The following is a 17,741-nucleotide window of genomic DNA, read 5'->3' as shown; positions in this document are numbered from 1 at the left end:
GAGACAGCTGTGGTGGGTTGTCCCTGGCTGGATGCCAGGTGCCCACTAAACCTGCTCTATCACTCCCCTCCTCAGCTGGACAGAGGAGAGAAAATATAATGAAAAGCTTGTGGGTCAAGATAAGGACAGGGAGAGATCAGTCAGCAATTACTTTCACAGGCAAAGCAGACTCGACTTGGGGAAATTAATTTAATTTATTGCCAATCAAATCAGAGTAAATATAATGAGAACTAGAACCAAATCTTAAAACACCTTCCCCCCACCCCTCCCTTCGTGCCCGGCTCAACTTCATTCACAGATTTCCTCTACCTCCTCCCCCCAAGCAGCACAGGGAGACAGGGAATGGGGATCGCGGTCAGTTCATCACACGTTTCTGCTGCTCCTTCCTCCTCAGGGAGACGCTCTTCACACTCTTCCCCTGCTCCAGCATTGGGTCCCTCCCATGGGAGACAGTCCTCCACAAACTTCTCCAATGTGGGTCCTTCCCACAGGCTGCAGTTCTTCATGAACTAAGGAAATGCATGCCAGGGTCCTGAGGGAACTGACTGATGTAGTTGCAAAGCCACTCTCCATTAAATTTGAGAAGTCATGGCAGGCAGGAGAAGTCCTTGGTGAATGGAAAAAGGGAAACGTTGCACCCATTTTTAAAAAGGGTAGCAAAGACGACCCTGGAAACTACCAGCCAGTCAGCCTCACCTCCATGACCAGGAAGATCATGGAGCAGATCCTCCTAGAAGATATGTTGAGGCACATGGATGACAGGGAGGTGATTAGAGACAGCCAGCATGGCTTCACCAAGGGCAAGTCCTGCCTGACCAACCTAGTGGCCTTCTATGATGGGGTGACCACATCAGTGGACAAGGGAAGAGCTACAGATGTCGTCTACCTGGACTTCTGTAAGGCCTTTGACATGATCCCCCACAACACCCTTCTCTCTAAATTGGAGAGAGATGGATTTGATGGGTGGACTATTCAGTGGATGAGGAATTGGGTGGATGGTCTCACCCAGAGGGTAGTGCTCAACGGCTCAATGCCCAGATGGAGATGGGTGATGAGTGGTGTCCCTCGGGGGTCTGTACTGGGACGAGTACTGTTTAATATCTTCATCAGTGACATAGACAGTGGGATCGAGTGCACCCTCAGCAAGTTTGCTGACGACACCAAGCTGAGTGGTGCGGTTGACACGCCTGAGGGACGGGATGCCATCCAGAGAGACCTGGACAGGCTTGAGGAATGGGCCCATGTGAACCTCATGAGGTTCAACAAGGCCAAGTGCAGGGTCCTGCACCTGGGTCAGGGCATGGACATGAGCCAGCAATGTTTTTTCACATTTTTTCACATTGTATTTCTCAATTTCAGCAATTACAAGTACTGGAAAGACTGCAAAATCTTGTGATTTGTGAGATTTGTGTAGGGGAGAGATTTTAGATGAGAACCCAAGCTTTTTGAATGCTTATCCAAAACTAAATGTTCTCCTCGTAACTTTTTTTGCTACATCATTTAATGTGTGTTTAGTAACACTTTACAAACTATGAAAAATAACTTAGGCCATTTATTTTGCACCAGATTGTTCTTAAGATTCTCTGGAAGAGGTTTTTGGCAATTTTGATGATAGCCAGATCAACTTGAAGAATGTTTGGAGCATGTAGGTGCTTAGGCTTTTGGTAATGGCTGGGTATATTAACCACTATTTACAGGACAGAGGACAACAATTTTCTTTAATTTAATGTATCATTTTCAGAGCTCATTAGAAATTTGTGATCACTCTATACATCACTGTCCTCTAATAATATAGTGTTTAGCTAGAAAGAGGGAATATTATTTCTTTACAATTTAGAATTTCTCTTTTTTCATAGCTAAAGACTTACTTTTTTTTTAAATCACAATGACACTGAGCGGCTTCTTTCCACACCTATTTTTTAAAACAGATCATCCTGTAATACAGTGGGGTGAAAAAGATCTTACGTTAGGTATTTTACATAGCATTTGTCCAGAAAAACAAATAATATTTTCCTTAAAGAACTGAATATGGTTGACACAATATTTATACTTTGACTTATACTTTGACTTTTTCTTATTCTGCGGGTAATAAATTAACATGAGTGACTGCTTAGTTAATTATTAAGTGCATACAAAAAATGCTTATGTAGAAGCATAAGTGGGTTAGATGACTGACAGTGCAAAAGAGCATTTGTTCTTTGCCTGGAAACCTCAAGGGAAAAAAAAAAAGAGACAAAAAAGTCTGTTCCATAGAGCTAATACAGAAGTTTTATAAACCCAAATTAAAGTTCAGATGAGCATCCACATTTGGGGACAGTTACATAAATTAGTTATCACTAGAAATTTGAAGAAAAGGATGCTGTGAAAAATAAAACATTTCTTTCTTTTTAAGCAAATTGCCTAACTTTGCTAGCGGAAGTTCTTTTAATTAAAGGATTCATCAATTACTCAAGTTGAAAAAGGGCATTTCTCATATTAGGTGACTGTCCTGGTTTCATCTGGGACAGAGTTAATTTTCTTCACAGAAGCTAGTGCGAGGCTATGTTTTGGATTTGGGATGAGAAAATGTTGATAATGTGCTGATGCTTTGGGTTGTTGCTAAGCGGTCAAGGACTGTCCGGCTTATGTTGGCCTGCTAGCAAGAAGGCTGGGGGTGCACGGGAAGCTGGGAGGGGACACAGCCAGGACAGATGACCCAGGCTGGCCAAAGAGATATTCCATACCATACGACATCATGCTCAGTATATAAAGCTGGGGCGAAGAAGGAGGAGGGAGAGGGGACGTTTGGAGTGATGGCGTCTGTCTTCCCAAGAAACCATTACGCGTGATGGAGCCCTGCTTCCCTGGAGATGGCTGAACACCTGCCTGCCCATGGGGACTAGTGAATGAATTCCTTGTTTTGCTCTGCTTGCGTGCGCGGCTTTTGCTTTACCTATTAAACCGTCTTTATCTCAAACCATGACTTTCCTCACTTTTACTCTTCCGATTCTCTCCCCTGTCCCACTGTGGGGGAGTGAGCGAGTGGCTGCGTGGTGCTTAGTTGCTGGCTGGGGTTAAACCACGACAGTGACTTCCATTAATTCTTACTCTACCAAACTTGGTGGTTTGCCTCATAAACAAAATCCAGTCTTTACTTGGACTGTTTCTTCTTAGATGTAGTAAAAAAAAAATATCACTTAAACATAATACGATTTCTCTTTTCTAGTTTTTTCTTCTTCATTACTGTAGCAGCATTCGTTCTCCACCACCAAGATTTCACAGCAGTAAGAGCAATCCTACCTTCTGTTAGTTAAACACATTCTTATATATTGTTTATTGATACTGTCTTTGAACACTGCACATTGCATTTTGTTCTTCAGAACTAAAATAAACAGCATGTTGGCAATGGTTCTTACCAGTGGTTTCCTTCTTGAGGAAACTGCAGTATTGCAATAATTGCCATTTCCTGCAGGGTTTTGCTCTTTAAAAGCAAAAACACTCAGGCAAAAATTGAAGGTGGAAAATTCATGACAGAAGTTTTCAGGAGATAGGAAACAATTGTTGCAATTACTGATGTACCTGTAGGAATGCCAAAAAGAATTTTCACTGCTGATCGTAAGTTTCTTGAAAGGGCCTTAGGTGAAGTGGTCAGTTCTGTTTGTTAAATCGGAAACTAAATAGTTGTTACATAATATAGAATCAAAGATTAATTCAGGCTGAAAGGGACCCCAGGAGGTCTCTAGTCCAACCTCCTGCTCAAAGCATGGTCAATGCTGAATTCAGACCAGTTTGCTCAGGGCTTTACCCAGTCGGGCCTTGAAAACATCTAAGGACAGAAACTACACAAACCTCTCTGGGCAACCAGTTGCACTGCTTAACTGTCCTCCTGGGTTGCTTGTGCCCTGCTTTGTTGTCCCTCTAGCAGATATTGGAGTGGTTCAAGTCTCTCATGAGAACCAGAGCCTGTGAACATGAGGCTTATGCCAGTTGCCTAAGGAAGACCTGTATGGGCTTTACAGAATCACAGAATCACAGAATCACTAGGTTGGAAGGGACCTTCAAGATCATCAAGTCCAACCATTAATCCAGCACCACCATGTTCCCTAAACCAACATTCCCACCCAACTTGGTGTCATCTGCAAACCTACGTGGCAAGGTTTCGGTAGAGGTGGGGGGGTGCAGGGATGGCTTCTATGAGAAGACATCAGAAGCTGTCCCCATGTCAGAAAGAGACAGTTTCAGCTGGCTCCAAGATGGACATACCGCTGGCCAAAGCCTGAGCCAGAGACATTGGTAGCACCTCTGTGATAACATATTTAAGAAAGGGGAAAAACTGCTGCACAACAGCAGCTGGGGAAGACAAGAGAGAATAATGTGAGAGAAACAACTCTGCAGACACCAAGATCAGTGAAGAAGGAAGGGGAGGAGGTGCTCCAGGTGCTGGAGCAGAGATTCCCCTGCAGCCTGTGGTGAAGACCATGGTGAGGCAGGCTGTCCCCCTGCAGCCCATGGAGGACCCCATATGAGAGCAGGTGGGTGTGCCCTGAAGGAAGCTGCAGCCCATGGAGAGTCCATGCTAGAGCAGGTTCCTGGCAGGAACAGTGGCCCTGTGGAGAGGAGCCCATACTGGAGCAGGTTTTCTGGCAGGACCTGTGACCCAGTGGGGAGATCCACACTGGAGCAGTCCGTTCTTGTAGGACTGCACCCCGTGGAAAGGACCCATGCTGGAGCAGTTCTTGAAGAACTGCAGCCCGTGGGAAGGACCCACATTGGATAAGGTCATGAAGGGCTGTCTCCTGTGGGTGGGACCCCACACTGGAGCAGGGGAAGAGCATGAGGAGGAGGAAGGAGAGGCAGAGACAAAGCCTTACAAACTGACCGCAACCCCGGTTCTCCATCCCCCTCCACTGCTCAGGGGGAGGAGGTAGAAGAGTTGGGAGTGAATTTGAGCCTGGGAAGAAGAGAGGGGTGGGGGGGAGGTGTTTTTAGATTTGTTCCTATTCCTCATTATCCTACTCTGTTTGATTGGCAATGAATTAAATTAATCTTCCCCAAGCCGAGTCTGTTTTGCCTGTGACAGTAATTGCTGAATGATCTCCCTGTCCTTATCTTGACCCACGAGCTTTTCATCGCATTTTTCTCCCCCGTTCTGTTGAGAAGGGGGAGTGATAGAGCGGCTTGGTGGGCACCTGGCAGCTTGCCAAGATCAACCCACCACAAAACTTCATCTACTTCTTCCTGATCAGGCAGTCCGTATCAGATACCCACAATATCACCCATGTTGGTATGTCATCTAACCCGGACCCTTAAGCTCTCAACTGGCTTATCATCCATCCCTAGGCAAAGCTCCATGCATTCCATATCATCCTCCTCTTTCATATAGAGCACCTTCTTGGCTTGTTTTCCCTAAAGATTCTGTATCCATCCATTGCAGCACTCCAGTTGTATGAGCCATCCCACAATATCTCTGTGATCCTTGAGATCATAGCCCTGCAAATGCTCACAGATGTCCAATTCCTCCTGTTTTTCCCCATGTTGCGTTGCATAAGTGTGCAGGCGCTTCAGAGAGGCACCCAGTCGTACCAATTTCCCCAAAAGTGCATGAAAGCTTTCCCATAATGCTGATCTCCTGACACTTCCTTAGTTATGTGCATATGCTTGAAGTGGTCCACTTTCAACCCGTTTTTGTTGATTATGAGGTCCCTCCTGTTTACCCCACATCCTTTGCTTGCCCATCCAGTCTATGACTTCCTCACTTGACTGTTGGTCATCCCTTCCCCATCATTCCTAGTGTAAAGCTCTCCTTACCAGGTTGGCCAGCCTGTTGGCAAAGCTGTTTGTGCCCCACTTGGTCATGTGGATCCTGTCTCTCCCTAGCAGTCCTCCATCCTCAAAGAAGATGCCATGGTCATAGTGGCACAAAGTCCAGTTGGAGGCCAGTAAATAACGGTGTACCCCGGGGGTCAATATTGGGTCCAATACCGTTCAGCGTCTTCATTAGTGATCTGGATGATGGGGTAGAGCATACCCTCAGCAAGTTGGCTGATGACACAAAACTGGGAAGAGTGGCTGATACATCACAGGATTGTGCTGCCATCCTAAGGGACTTCGACAAGATGGAGAAATGGGCTGAAAGGAACTTCATGCAGTTCAACAAGGGGAAGTGCCAAGTCCTGCCCCTGGGGAGGAACAACCCCAGGCACCGGTACATGCTGGGGGGGGCAGACAGCTGGAAAGCAGCTTTGCAGAAAAAGACCTGCAGGTCCTGGTGGACTCCAAGTTGAACATGAGCCAGCAGTGTGCCCTTGCCGCAAAGAGGGATAATGGTATCCTGGGCTGCATTAGGCAAAGTATTGCCAGCAGGTCCAGGTAGGTGATCCTTCGCCTTCATCCAGCACCAGTTGAGTACTGTGTACCTGGAGTCCTGTGTCCAGTTCTGGGCTCCCCAGTACAAGACAGACATGGACATACTGGAGAGAGTCCAATGAAGGGCCATGAAGATGATTAAGGGAGTGGAACATCTCTCCTATGAAGAAAGGCTGAAAGAGCTGGGATTGTTTAGGCTAGAGAAGAGAAGGCTTGGGGTGGGGGGATCTTATCAATGTATATAAATACCTGAAGGGAAGGTGCATCGAAGACGGAGCCAGGCTCTTTCCAGTGGTGCCTAGTGACAGAACAAGAGGCAATGGGCACAAACTGAAACACAGGAGGTTCCGTCTGAACACCAGGAAACACTTTTTCACTGTGAGGGTGACTGAGCACTGGAGCAGGATGCCCAGAGAGGTTGTGGAGTCTCATTCCTTGGAGATATTCAAAAGCCACCTGGACATGTTCCTGGGCAACTGTCTCTAGGTGGCCCTGCTTGAGCAGAGGCTTGGACAAGATGACCCCTAGAGGTCCCTTCCCACCTCAGCCATTCTGTGATTCTGTAAAAAATGAAAACCTGGCTACCAACACGAGCCACACACCCAATTGTTGACCTGCAGGATCCATCCAGAACCACAGAATCATTAATGTTGGAAAAGACATCTAAGATCAAGTCCAAAAGTAAACACCACCATGCCCACTAAACCATGTCCCGAAGTGCCACGTCTACACATTTTTTGAACACCTCCAATGATGGTGACTCCATCATCTCCCTGGGCAGCCTGTTCCAATCTTTGACCACTCAGTAAAGAAATTCTTCCTAATATCCAGTCAAAACCTCCCCTGGTGCAACCTGAGGCCATTTCCTCTCATCCTATCGCTAGTTACTTGGAAGAAGAGACCAACACCCACCTCGCCACAACCCCTTTCAGGTAGTTATAGAGAGTGATAAGGTCTCCCCTCAGCCTCCTCTTCTCCAGACTGAACAACCCCAGTTCGCTCAGCCACTCCTCAGAAGACTTGTGCTCCAGACCCCTCACCAGCTTCGTTGTCCTTCTCCAGACACGCTCCAGCAACTTAATGTTCTTCTTGTAGTGAGGGGCCCAAAAGTGAACGCAGTATTCGAGGTGCGGCCTCACCAGCGCCAAGTACAGGGGCACGATCACTTCCCTGCTCCTGCTGGCCACACTATTTCTGATACAGGCCAGGACACTGTTGGCCTTCTTGGCCACCTGGGCACACTGCTGGCTCATGTTCAGCCAGCTGTCAACCAGCACCCCCAGGTCCTTTTCCGCCGGGCAGCTGTCCAGCCACTCCTCCCCAAGCCTGCAGCGTTGCATGGGGTTGTTGTGACCCAAGTGCAGAACCTGGCACTTGGCCTTATTAAGCCTCATACAGTTGACCTTGGCCCATCGATCCAGCCTGTCCAGATCCCTCTGCAGAGCCCTCCTACCCTCCAGCAGATCAACACTCCCACCCAACTTGGTGTCATCTGCAAACTTACTGAGGGTGCACTTGATCCCCACATCCAGATCATCGATAAAGATATTAAACAAGAGTGGCCCCAAAACTGAGCCCTGGGGAACACCACTTGTGACCGGCCGCCAGCCGGATTTAACTCCGTTCACCACAGCTCTCTGGGGCTCGGCTGTCCAGCCAGCTCTTTACCCAGCGAAGAGGACACCTGTCTAAGCCACGAGCCGCCAGTTTCTCCAGGAGAATGCTGTGGGAGACGCTGTCAAAGGCTTTACTAAAGTCCAGGTAGACAACATACACAAACTTTCCCTCATCCACTAGGCGGGTCACCTGGTCATAGAAGGAGATCAGGTTGGTCAAGCAGGACCTGCCTTTCATGAACCCATGCTGGCTGGGCCTGATCCCTTGGTTGTCCTGCACATGCCCTGTGAGCACCCTCAGGATGAACCTCTCCATAATCTTCTCCAGTACCGAGGTCAGGCTGACAGGCCTGTAGTTCCCAGGATCCTCCTTCCGGCCCTTCTTGCACATGGGCTTCACATTGGCAAGCCTCCAGTCATCTGGGACCTCCCCTGTTAACCAGGACTGCTGATAAATCATGGAGAGTGGCTTGGCAAGCTCCTCCACCAGCTCCCTCAGTACTCTTGGGTGGATCCCATCAGGCCTCATAGACTTGTGAGTGTCCAGGTTGCATAGCAGGTTGCTATCTGCTTCATCCTGGATTATGGGGGGTTTATTCTGCTCTCCATCCCTGTCTTCCAACTCAGCGGGCTGAATACCCTAAGGATAACTGGTCTGACTATTAAAGAGTGAGGCAAAGAAGGCATTAAGTACCTCAGCCTTTTCCTCATCCTTGGTGACCATGTTCCACCCCCCATCTGATAAGGGATGGACATTCTCCTTGGCTCTCTTTTTCTTGTTCATAGATTTGTAAAAACATTTTCTGTTATCCCTTATGACCGTGGCCAGATTGAGTTCTAGCTGGGCTTTTGCCTTTCTAATTTTCTCTCTGCATGACCTAACGGGATATCTGTACTCTTCTTGACTTGCCTGCCCCTTCTTCCAAAGGTGATTAACTCCCCTTTTTTTCCTGAGCCCCAGCAAAATCTCTCTGTTCAGTCAGGCCGGTCATCTTCCCCTCCAGGTCGTCTTAAGGCCCATGGGGACTGCCTGCTCCTGCACCTTTAAGACTTCCTTCTTGAAGACTGTCCAGCCTTCCTGGACCCCTTTGTCGTTCAGGACTGTCTCCCAAGGGACTCTCTCGACCAGTGACCTGAACAGGCCAAAGTCTGCCCTCCGGAAGTCCATGGTAGCAGTTCTGCTGACCCCCCTCCTTCCTTCGACAAGAATTGAGAATTCTATCATTTTATGGTCACTAAGCCCAAGACGGCCTCTGACCACCACATCTCCCACCAGTCCTTCTCTATTTGTAAACAGCAGGTCAAGCGAGACACCTCCCCTGGTAGGCTCACTTACCAGTTGTGTCAGGAAGTTATCTTCCACACACTCCAGGAACCCCCTAGACTGTTTCCTCTCTGCTGTGTTCTATTTCCAGCAGACGTCCGGTAAGTTGAAGTCCCCCACAAGAACAAGGGCTTGTGATTGTGAGTTTTCTGCCAGTCGCTTGTAGAATGCTTCGTCTGCCTCTTCATCCTGGTTGTGTGGTCTATAACAGACTCCCAGCAGGATACCTGCCTTGTTGGCCTTCCCCCTCATCCTTACCCATAAGCACTCGACCTTGTCATCACAATCCTTGAGCTCTAGACAGTCAAAACACTCCCCAACATACAGAGCCACCCCACCGCCTCTCCTTCCTTGCCTATCCCTTCTGAAGAACTTATAGCCATCCATTGCAGCACTCCAGTCATGAGAGTCATCCCACCATGTTTCTGTGATGGCGACTAAGTCATAGCTGTCCCGCTGCACAATGGCTTCCAGCTCCTCCTGTTTGCTGCCCATGCTGCGTGCATTGGTGTAGATGCACTTGAGCTGGGCTATTGATTTCACCCCCAACACCAGCATGCCACCCCTAGGCTCCTCTCTACTGAGCCTGGTTTTATCCCCTTCCCCCTTCGAACCTAGTTTAAAGCCCTCTCGATGAGCCCCGCCAACTCATGAGCAAGAATCCTCTTCCCCCTTGGACATAGCTGAATTCCATCTGCTGTGAGCAGGCCCAGTGCCGTGTAAACCTTTTGGTCACTTTTGGCAACCTCATCACTGCCAACCTGCATAACCAATAGCAGGGAATAATCAGTGGGCCATACCAGACCAGGGAGTTTCCTAGTAACATCTCTAACCTGGGGCCCCAGGGAGGCAGCAGACTTCCCTGTGGGTTCGGTCTGGTCGGCATATTGTGCCGTCTGTTCCCCTCAGAAGGGAATGGCCTACGACAATTACTGTCTTTTTTTTTTTGTAACAGAGACAGTCGTAACGTGTGAGGCTGACTGACTCACCCTAGGCAACCCCCTGCATGGACCTTCATCTACATCCTCATTTGCCCCGCCCTCAAGTTCCAGAGCCCCATATCTCTGTAAGGGCAGAGATGTGTAAGGGCAGCTGGGAAGTTGAGGGAGGCTGGGAGGGGATTCGCCTGCCACCCCGAGCAGGGACCTGTTTCCATTCCCCCTTGTCTCTTTAGGTCCCTTCCTTCTGCCTGGCGGCAAGAGGGTAGGGGATCCCCTGCTGCTTGAGGAACCTCCACCTGCTGCCCCTGCCTCAGGGATGGCAGGGTGTGGCTCCATCGATCTCCCTCTCACACTCCCTGATGCTCCTTAACCTCTCCACTTTCTCTTTCAGCTCTGCCCCCAGGCTGAGCAGATGGCTCACCTGGTCACACCGTGTGAGAGACTGAACTGTAAAACATTTGTCTCAAAGATTGTTTATCCAAGATAAGGATGGCCACATGTCCACAGAGATCTCCGGTTGATGAAAAACACCCTGCCAAGATAACGGCTACAAGACATGCAATAGTCATGTGAGGAGCGGGGCTGGAGCCACCCACCGTGAAGCGTATGTGCGTATGCAGGAATGCAAAGATATGCTAAATTGCAGGCCTTGAATGAGAGTAAAAGGGACTGCCAAGACAAGCCCTTGTGCGTGCCAGCCGCCCCCGAGCGTGATCGCCCACCACCGAAAACATCGAGAGACTTGGACCCCGGGATGCCACGGATCCATGGTGGTGACTATCCTTGCAACTCTATCCTGAATGCTTGCTTGATTTCTGTCTTTTTATTCCATTCCGTCCTATCGCTACTAACTCTTTACTTTTGATAATAAAAGCTGTCTTGGGTATACGGCATTTGACCTCGTTTGTGTCTTAATCTCGCTCTCGGGATCATATCGAAACTTCCCCCGACATTGGATTGGGACACACTGCAGGCAGGTGTTGTCTCTGCTGCCCTCCAGCACAAGTGACAGGCTCAGGCACTCCCTGCAGCCGAACACCTGGACAGCCGTATCTTTGTGTGGGAGCTCTGTTTGGGTCGCCACATTCCTTCTGGCGATGGCATTTGGCCGAGTGGAGACCATAGCTGGGTCTTCTTCATGGAGGGCTATGACCACTAGTTCAGAGAGACTCTAGAGCCAAGAGGGGGGGACTGCGCTCTGCCCGCACGCCCTGCCCGCACACCCTACCTGCACAAAGTGACGCGCCCCATTCTGTTTGCCCGCCCTGGTCGCCGAGCTCCGGGTCGCTCGCGCTCCCTGGGGCTGCTCTTGTACGTGAGGGGCTTTGGCCGCCGCCGCTCCTGTCCCCGCCCATGCTGAGTCAGCGCTGCCGCTCGTCAGGAGCCCGCGCTGCCGGCCTGGCGGGGGGGGCAGGACGCTGGGTCACCCTCTCCCTGCACTTTTGCCTTCGCGGTTTTGCCGCTTTAGGAAGGGTCCCTCGGCGCGATCCTCCACTCCGGAGCCCTTCGCCTCGGTGGCTTCACTTCAACTTACACAAGCGTGGATGAAGAAATATGTTTTCTTTTGTCTCAACAGTTCAGTGTCTTTGGCCGACATTTTTCAAAAACAAGTTATCCTGATAAGGCATTCTTCATAGAAATTTTCAATCTTTGATTACAGTTTAACAATGTTATGAGTGACTTTCAGTTTTTACAGTATCTTAAACAAGGATGCATTGTTATTAATAATAAACACATCTTAACATACCCATTTAGGACAAAATATTGATTAAATATTATGAGAGCAAAGAAAATCAGGCAACAAGAGAGTGTGTGGGAAAAGGTTAACTGAAGAATGAATTTGGCAAAATACGCCAGTGGAGAGGATGCTGCAAATGTTAACATCAGTCTCTGAACTCAATAGTGTTGTTGACTTTTTTGTGTCAATGCCAGATTATCATCAATAAATACATATTTGCTGGCACCAAACGAGTTTTCTACATGCCTTTTGCTTCTTCCTTAACCTCATAACACATCAAAAGTGTCAAGGGGATATATTTAGAGGTAACTGGAAAAAGAGAGGGAAGGTCCTCCCTGAGCAACTTCAAAGTTAGCTCTACTGTGAGTGTGTATGGGAGTTGTACCATATAACCTCCAGAGGTCTCTTTTGACCTAAATTATTCTATGATTTTAAGTTTGCACATGGAGAAAGGAACTTGATAGCAGAAAAGCATGTTCATTGAAGCGAGAAAAGGACAGGAAATAGAATAGTCTAAGAGAGAAGCAAAAGGGCATATTCTTGTTCCTCTCCCTTCCTTCAGAAAAAAATTAAATATGTATCTCATTGAACTAAACACAGTAAAGAACTTACATAATTGTTTTCTGTAAGTAATGACTGCAGCTGCCTCAGCAATTTAGGAAATTGTCAGTAGAATTTCAACTAGAAGAATAGGAGGCACACGCGAAGACCTCTTTATTACATATATGATCATATTATGACAAGTTTAGATAATCCTTCATATCAGCGTAACTTAAAAGTTGTCCATAAACTTACGCTTTTCACCCAAACAACAAAATGATGCATATATAGCTTCACACTATGTCCAACTGTAACAATTACCTGAATTCATTTTAGATTAATTCAAGTGATATGAATTCAACTTGTTTTCACTCAAATAATGATTTTAAATGACAAAAAATAAATTTTTTGTTCAAACATTTTTCTTTTTTACTTAAAATACAGTAGTCCATACGACATCATTAAAAGAATGTGCATTTAACTTCATATTTTAGTAAACATTCTAATTTTGATCAATAACCAACTTACATAGTTCCATTTGTGTAGACTGTGTCACTTCCCTCCACATACTGAACCTGGGCTGGGTAGACATGCTGTACCTGTTGCACAGTCTGTACTTGCTGTACCTGTAAACAAGAACACCAGAAATATAGGATAGTTTACCTTATAAAAAGAATGACTAGTGCTTCAGTGCATCTAATGGTTTCTAAACAATACTCTCAGTCATGGGACATCCCTATTCTCACATTTACTAAATAAAACAGAATGTAATATTGTGCTGCAAGTCTGTAATATGCTAAGTGGAATACTAACACTGGAGATGCATGCCCTTGAGAGTATGGGTATTTTCAGTGCCAAAGACAGAACCATCTGGAAGCACAAGAACTATATACTTCACACCAAGCTTAGGAACTATATTTAGTAAGGACGAAAACTTCATTTGGTCATCTATATGCTCCTTTTCTGTTTGTTTTTTTTAACTCCAATTTAACTCTATAATATAAGCCTCCAAATCACAACTTACATGTGCTGTTAACAGGCAACCTTTGACCTGTCAGAGTAGGTCCTAAAAAAATTCAGTGTAATCCTAGAAGAGTCTGTTTCTCATGCATGTGATGCATCATCTACAAGAGCTCTTTAACAACATTTTAGTTAGAACACTTTCATCATCCGCGCTGCATTCTATAAAATTCCTATTCCTCCTTTTCCACCATTAACTCATATACTATGAAATGACGTTCTAAACTTCATTGTTAACTGAATGTGCTGGTTTTGGCTGGGATAGGGTTAAATACCTTCATAGTAGCTAGTATGGGGCTAGGTTTTGGATTTGTGCTGAAAACAGTGTTGATAATACAGGGATGTTTCAGTTCTTGCTGAGCAGTGCTTACACAGTGTCAAGCCTTTTTCTGCTTCTCACACCACCCCCAGTGAGTAGGCTGAGGGTGCACAAGAAGTTGGGAGGGGACACAGCTGGGACAGCTGACCCCAACTGACCAAAGGGATATTCCCTACCATATGATGTCATGCTCAGCAATAAAACCAGTGGGAAGGTTGGCAGGGGTGCCACTGCTTGGGGACTGGCTAGGCATCGGTCAGTTGGTGGTAAGCAATTGTTTTCATTGGCACCACTTTTCTTTCTTGGGTTTTATTTTTCTCTCTCTTTGTTATTTTTTTGTCCTCTTTTTCTTACAAATTATTATTACTACTACTACTACTACTTTTTAATTATTAAACTATTTTTTTCTCAACCCATGAGTTTTCTCACTTTTACACTTCTGATTCTCTCCCCCATCCCATCGGGTGGGGGAGTGAGTGAGTGGCTGTGTGGTGCTCAGTTGCCAGCTGGGGTTAAACTATGACACCTAAGGAAAATTTGATATGAAAATTCTGAAAAAAACCCACATTACTTTGAATAAGACTGTTCAAGTGTGACAGAAAAAACAGATGTTTTTGTCAGCAGTAATTACATGTTGGTGTGGTTTAACCCAGCAGGTACCTAAAACAACCACAAAGCTGTTCGCTCACCCTCCTGCCCCCCCAGCGGGATGGGGGAGAGAATCAGGAAAAAAAAAGGTAGAACTCATGGGTTGAGATAAAGACAGTTTAATAGGACAGGAAAAAAAGATGATAATGATGATGATGACGACGACGACAACAACAACAACAACAATAATAGTAATAATAGAAGAATATACAAAACAAGTGATGCACAGCACAATTGCTTCACCACCCACTGACCGATGCCGAGTTAGTTCCCGAACCATGGCCCCTCCCCAGCCAACTCCCCCAGCCAGGCTCTTTTCAGTGGTGCCTAGTGACAGAACAAGAGGCAATGGGCACAAACTGAAACACAGGAGGTTCCGTCTGAACACCAGGAAACACTTTTTCACTGTGAGGGTGACTGAGCACTGGAGCAGGATGCCCAGAGAGGTTGTGGAGTCTCATTCCTTGGAGATATTCAAAAGCCACCTGGACATGTTCCTGGGCAACTGTCTCTAGGTGGCCCTGCTTGAGCAGAAGTTTGGACAAGATGACCCCTAGAGGTCCCTTCCCACCTCAGCCATTCTGTGATTTTGTGATTCTGTGGTTTCAGCCAATTATTCACTTAGTAGGGATGAACTTTGCGCAAGTACACAAAGATAAGCATTTAAATTCATGTTAAGTGCCCAATGCTTAAATGTTTTGCTGGAACGTTGGGGGTTTTGTTTTTGTTTATTTGGGGAGGGTCTAAAAAAAAAAAAGCTGATGTATTCCGAGGTACATTACAATATAAGTAGAAGTGATATTAATGCAATTATGAGACATTATGAATTGAGTCTGTATACCAGGAAAAATTATTAGTGAAATGTATGAGGCAGTTAAACAGCATGGCAAAGAATATGCAGAAAAATTCATCACCTTAAATTTTAAAACTAAACAAAATGCTAGAAATTTTCAATTGGACAACAGTGATTCACTAGCACAGAAACAGACTTACATAATTTAACAAGTTATTCTCAGTTTTAATATTGCTGATTTTGAAACTGTAAAGCCAACTTACGTTGAAAAAGAACATCAGATTTCACCCAAAGAACCTAAAACACTGACAGCTGAATGGAGGGGAAATGGAGAGGGAGGTGCTGATCTCTTCTCCCTGGTATCCTGTGACAGGACGTGTGGGAATAGTAAAGCTGAGTCAGGGAAGGTTCAGACTAGATATTAGGAAACATTTCTTTACTGAGAGGGTGGTCAAACACTGGAACAGACTTCCTAGAGAGACGGCCGATGCCCCATGCCTGTCAGTGTTTAAGAGGTATTTGGACAATGCCCTTAGTAATATGTTTTTGGTCATCCCTGAAATCGTTAGGCAGTTGGACTAGATGGTCATTTTAGGTCCCTTCCAAGTGGAACAAATAATTTTTTTTTTTAAAAGCTAAATTACACATACTTGGACAAAAGTCATGGCTTTTCACATTCAGTTCCTGTTTACCAACTCCGCTTCTCTCCTCAGTCTCCTCATGCACCACTCCCTCTAATGCTTGTGGGGCTGCATAGGTGATTAATCATGTCACAGAAGTGTGTGCTGAGCTGGCTGCTTCAGAAGCCCCTTTAATTCTCTGGCAAATCCAAATTATGCATTACATATGGTTTTACGTCAAATACCTTTCTGCAGTTGTGCAAGAACCTGCAGGGAGTCCAGCTTAGAAGTACAAAATGACATTGCTTTTGTATTTTACATCTATATTGTATTTAATTTTAATTCAAAAATTCCATATGCCTTATCAACCTTTCAAAGGAATAAATGTGAATATTCAGTAACTTAAATGAATGTAATTTTTTATGAGATATTGCACACATTTCATAGTAATATACTTTTAGAATCACACATATGTATTTCTGGTGGTTGCCAGATATTCTAGTTCAAGAAATAAACCCTGAAACTGCATGTCTGCTTATGTAGCTATTTTAGTTCCAGCAAAATAAAATGGAATAGAACAGTGAAAAAGAGTTGCTTTTGCAGCCTTATACAAAATCAGTTCTTCACTACAGCTGTTGAAATGCATCACTCTGTCTTGCCAGGGTTTTTTGTTTTCCCAAAATTAACAGACACCTACCTGTTGCTGAACCGGTACCTGTTGTACTACCTGTGTGGGAACTGCTGCCTGGCCAGCCACAGATGCCTGTAAAGTCACAGTCGAACCTGTGTCCGACCCAGTCTCTGATGTCTGCATCGTGGTCTCTGAATAAAATTAAAATGTAAAATTAAAAGTTCAGCACAAACTTCTTAGCTTTTTCTCACTTAACCTTATTCAGATCTTAAAAGAAGAATATTCACCCAAAACCCAATCTGGGAATTAGCTAAAGATTGTTTCACGTACTATTACATGAGTACATGGAGATACTTCATTTATTTTGCCTTTTTTTAAATGCTGCTTTGGCCTAAAATATTAGAAAATTCATATTATATATTATTGCTTTGTCTAATCTAAGTTCTGCTCAGAGCTTGCAGTGCATCAAGAAGAGAATACTATAAGCTTTGGACTTCATGAATTTTCTTCTAACAGTTTACAGTCTGCTTTGTAACAGCAAATACATTTATCAAGTTAGAAGCAAGGTGCACATGAACCTACCTACTGCCTTGAGGTAAAGAACTTTTAGAAAAAAAACCATTCGCAGATCTGATTCTTCTCTAACTACGCTTGTATACATTAGCTGCAACGGTTGTCAAATTTTGAGAGGAGACTCAAAACCTTATACCATATTAAGACAACACACTTTAAGCTACCTATATGCACAAACATAATTCTAGAAGCTGCACATATAAAGGTTTACTTCTTAATTAAGCATGCCTTCACAAAAAGACTTGCAATAATCACACAGAATCACTAAGGTTGGAAAGGACCTTAAAGATCAACAAGTCCAACCATTAATCCAGCGCAACCATGTCCCCTAAACCATGTCCTGAAGCGCCACATCCACACGTTTTTTGAACACTTCCAGAGATGGCGACTCCACCACCTCCCTGGGCAGCCTCTTCCAATGCTTGACCACCCTCTCAGTGAAGAAATTTTTCCTAATATCCAATCTAAACCTCCCCTGGCGCAACTTGAGGCCATTTCCTCTCATCCTATCACTGGTTACTTGGGAGAAGAGACCAACACCCTCATCGCCACAACCCCCTTTCAGGTAGTTGTAGAGAGCGATAAGGTCTCCCCTCAGCCTCCTCTTCTCCAGACTAAACAACCCCAGTTCCC

At 45.6% G+C, this 17,741-nt stretch overlaps 1 protein-coding gene across 2 annotated transcripts in view; it reads right to left on the bottom strand.

Moving 5' to 3' along the window:
- LOC309415197 (transcription factor RFX3-like) overlaps positions 1-16,718 on the bottom strand; it is a gene marked incomplete at its 5' end in the record, with an annotated part of 125,445 nt that extends 108,727 nt beyond the window's left edge. For both annotated transcript variants that reach the window (XM_082012646.1, XM_082012647.1), the window contains 2 exons: positions 13,033-13,130; positions 16,602-16,718. In XM_082012646.1, coding sequence (XP_081868772.1) covers positions 13,033-13,130; positions 16,602-16,718 — 215 coding nt within the window. The remainder of the gene's footprint in view (positions 1-13,032; positions 13,131-16,601) is intronic.
- Positions 16,719-17,741: the final 1,023 nt, after the last annotated feature.

The sequence above is a fragment of the Phaethon aethereus genome (genome assembly GCF_964289735.1).
Source record: "Phaethon aethereus genome assembly, chromosome: W".
Taxonomy (NCBI): domain Eukaryota; kingdom Metazoa; phylum Chordata; class Aves; order Phaethontiformes; family Phaethontidae; genus Phaethon; species Phaethon aethereus.
This window is presented reverse-complemented; position numbering and strand designations above follow the sequence as displayed.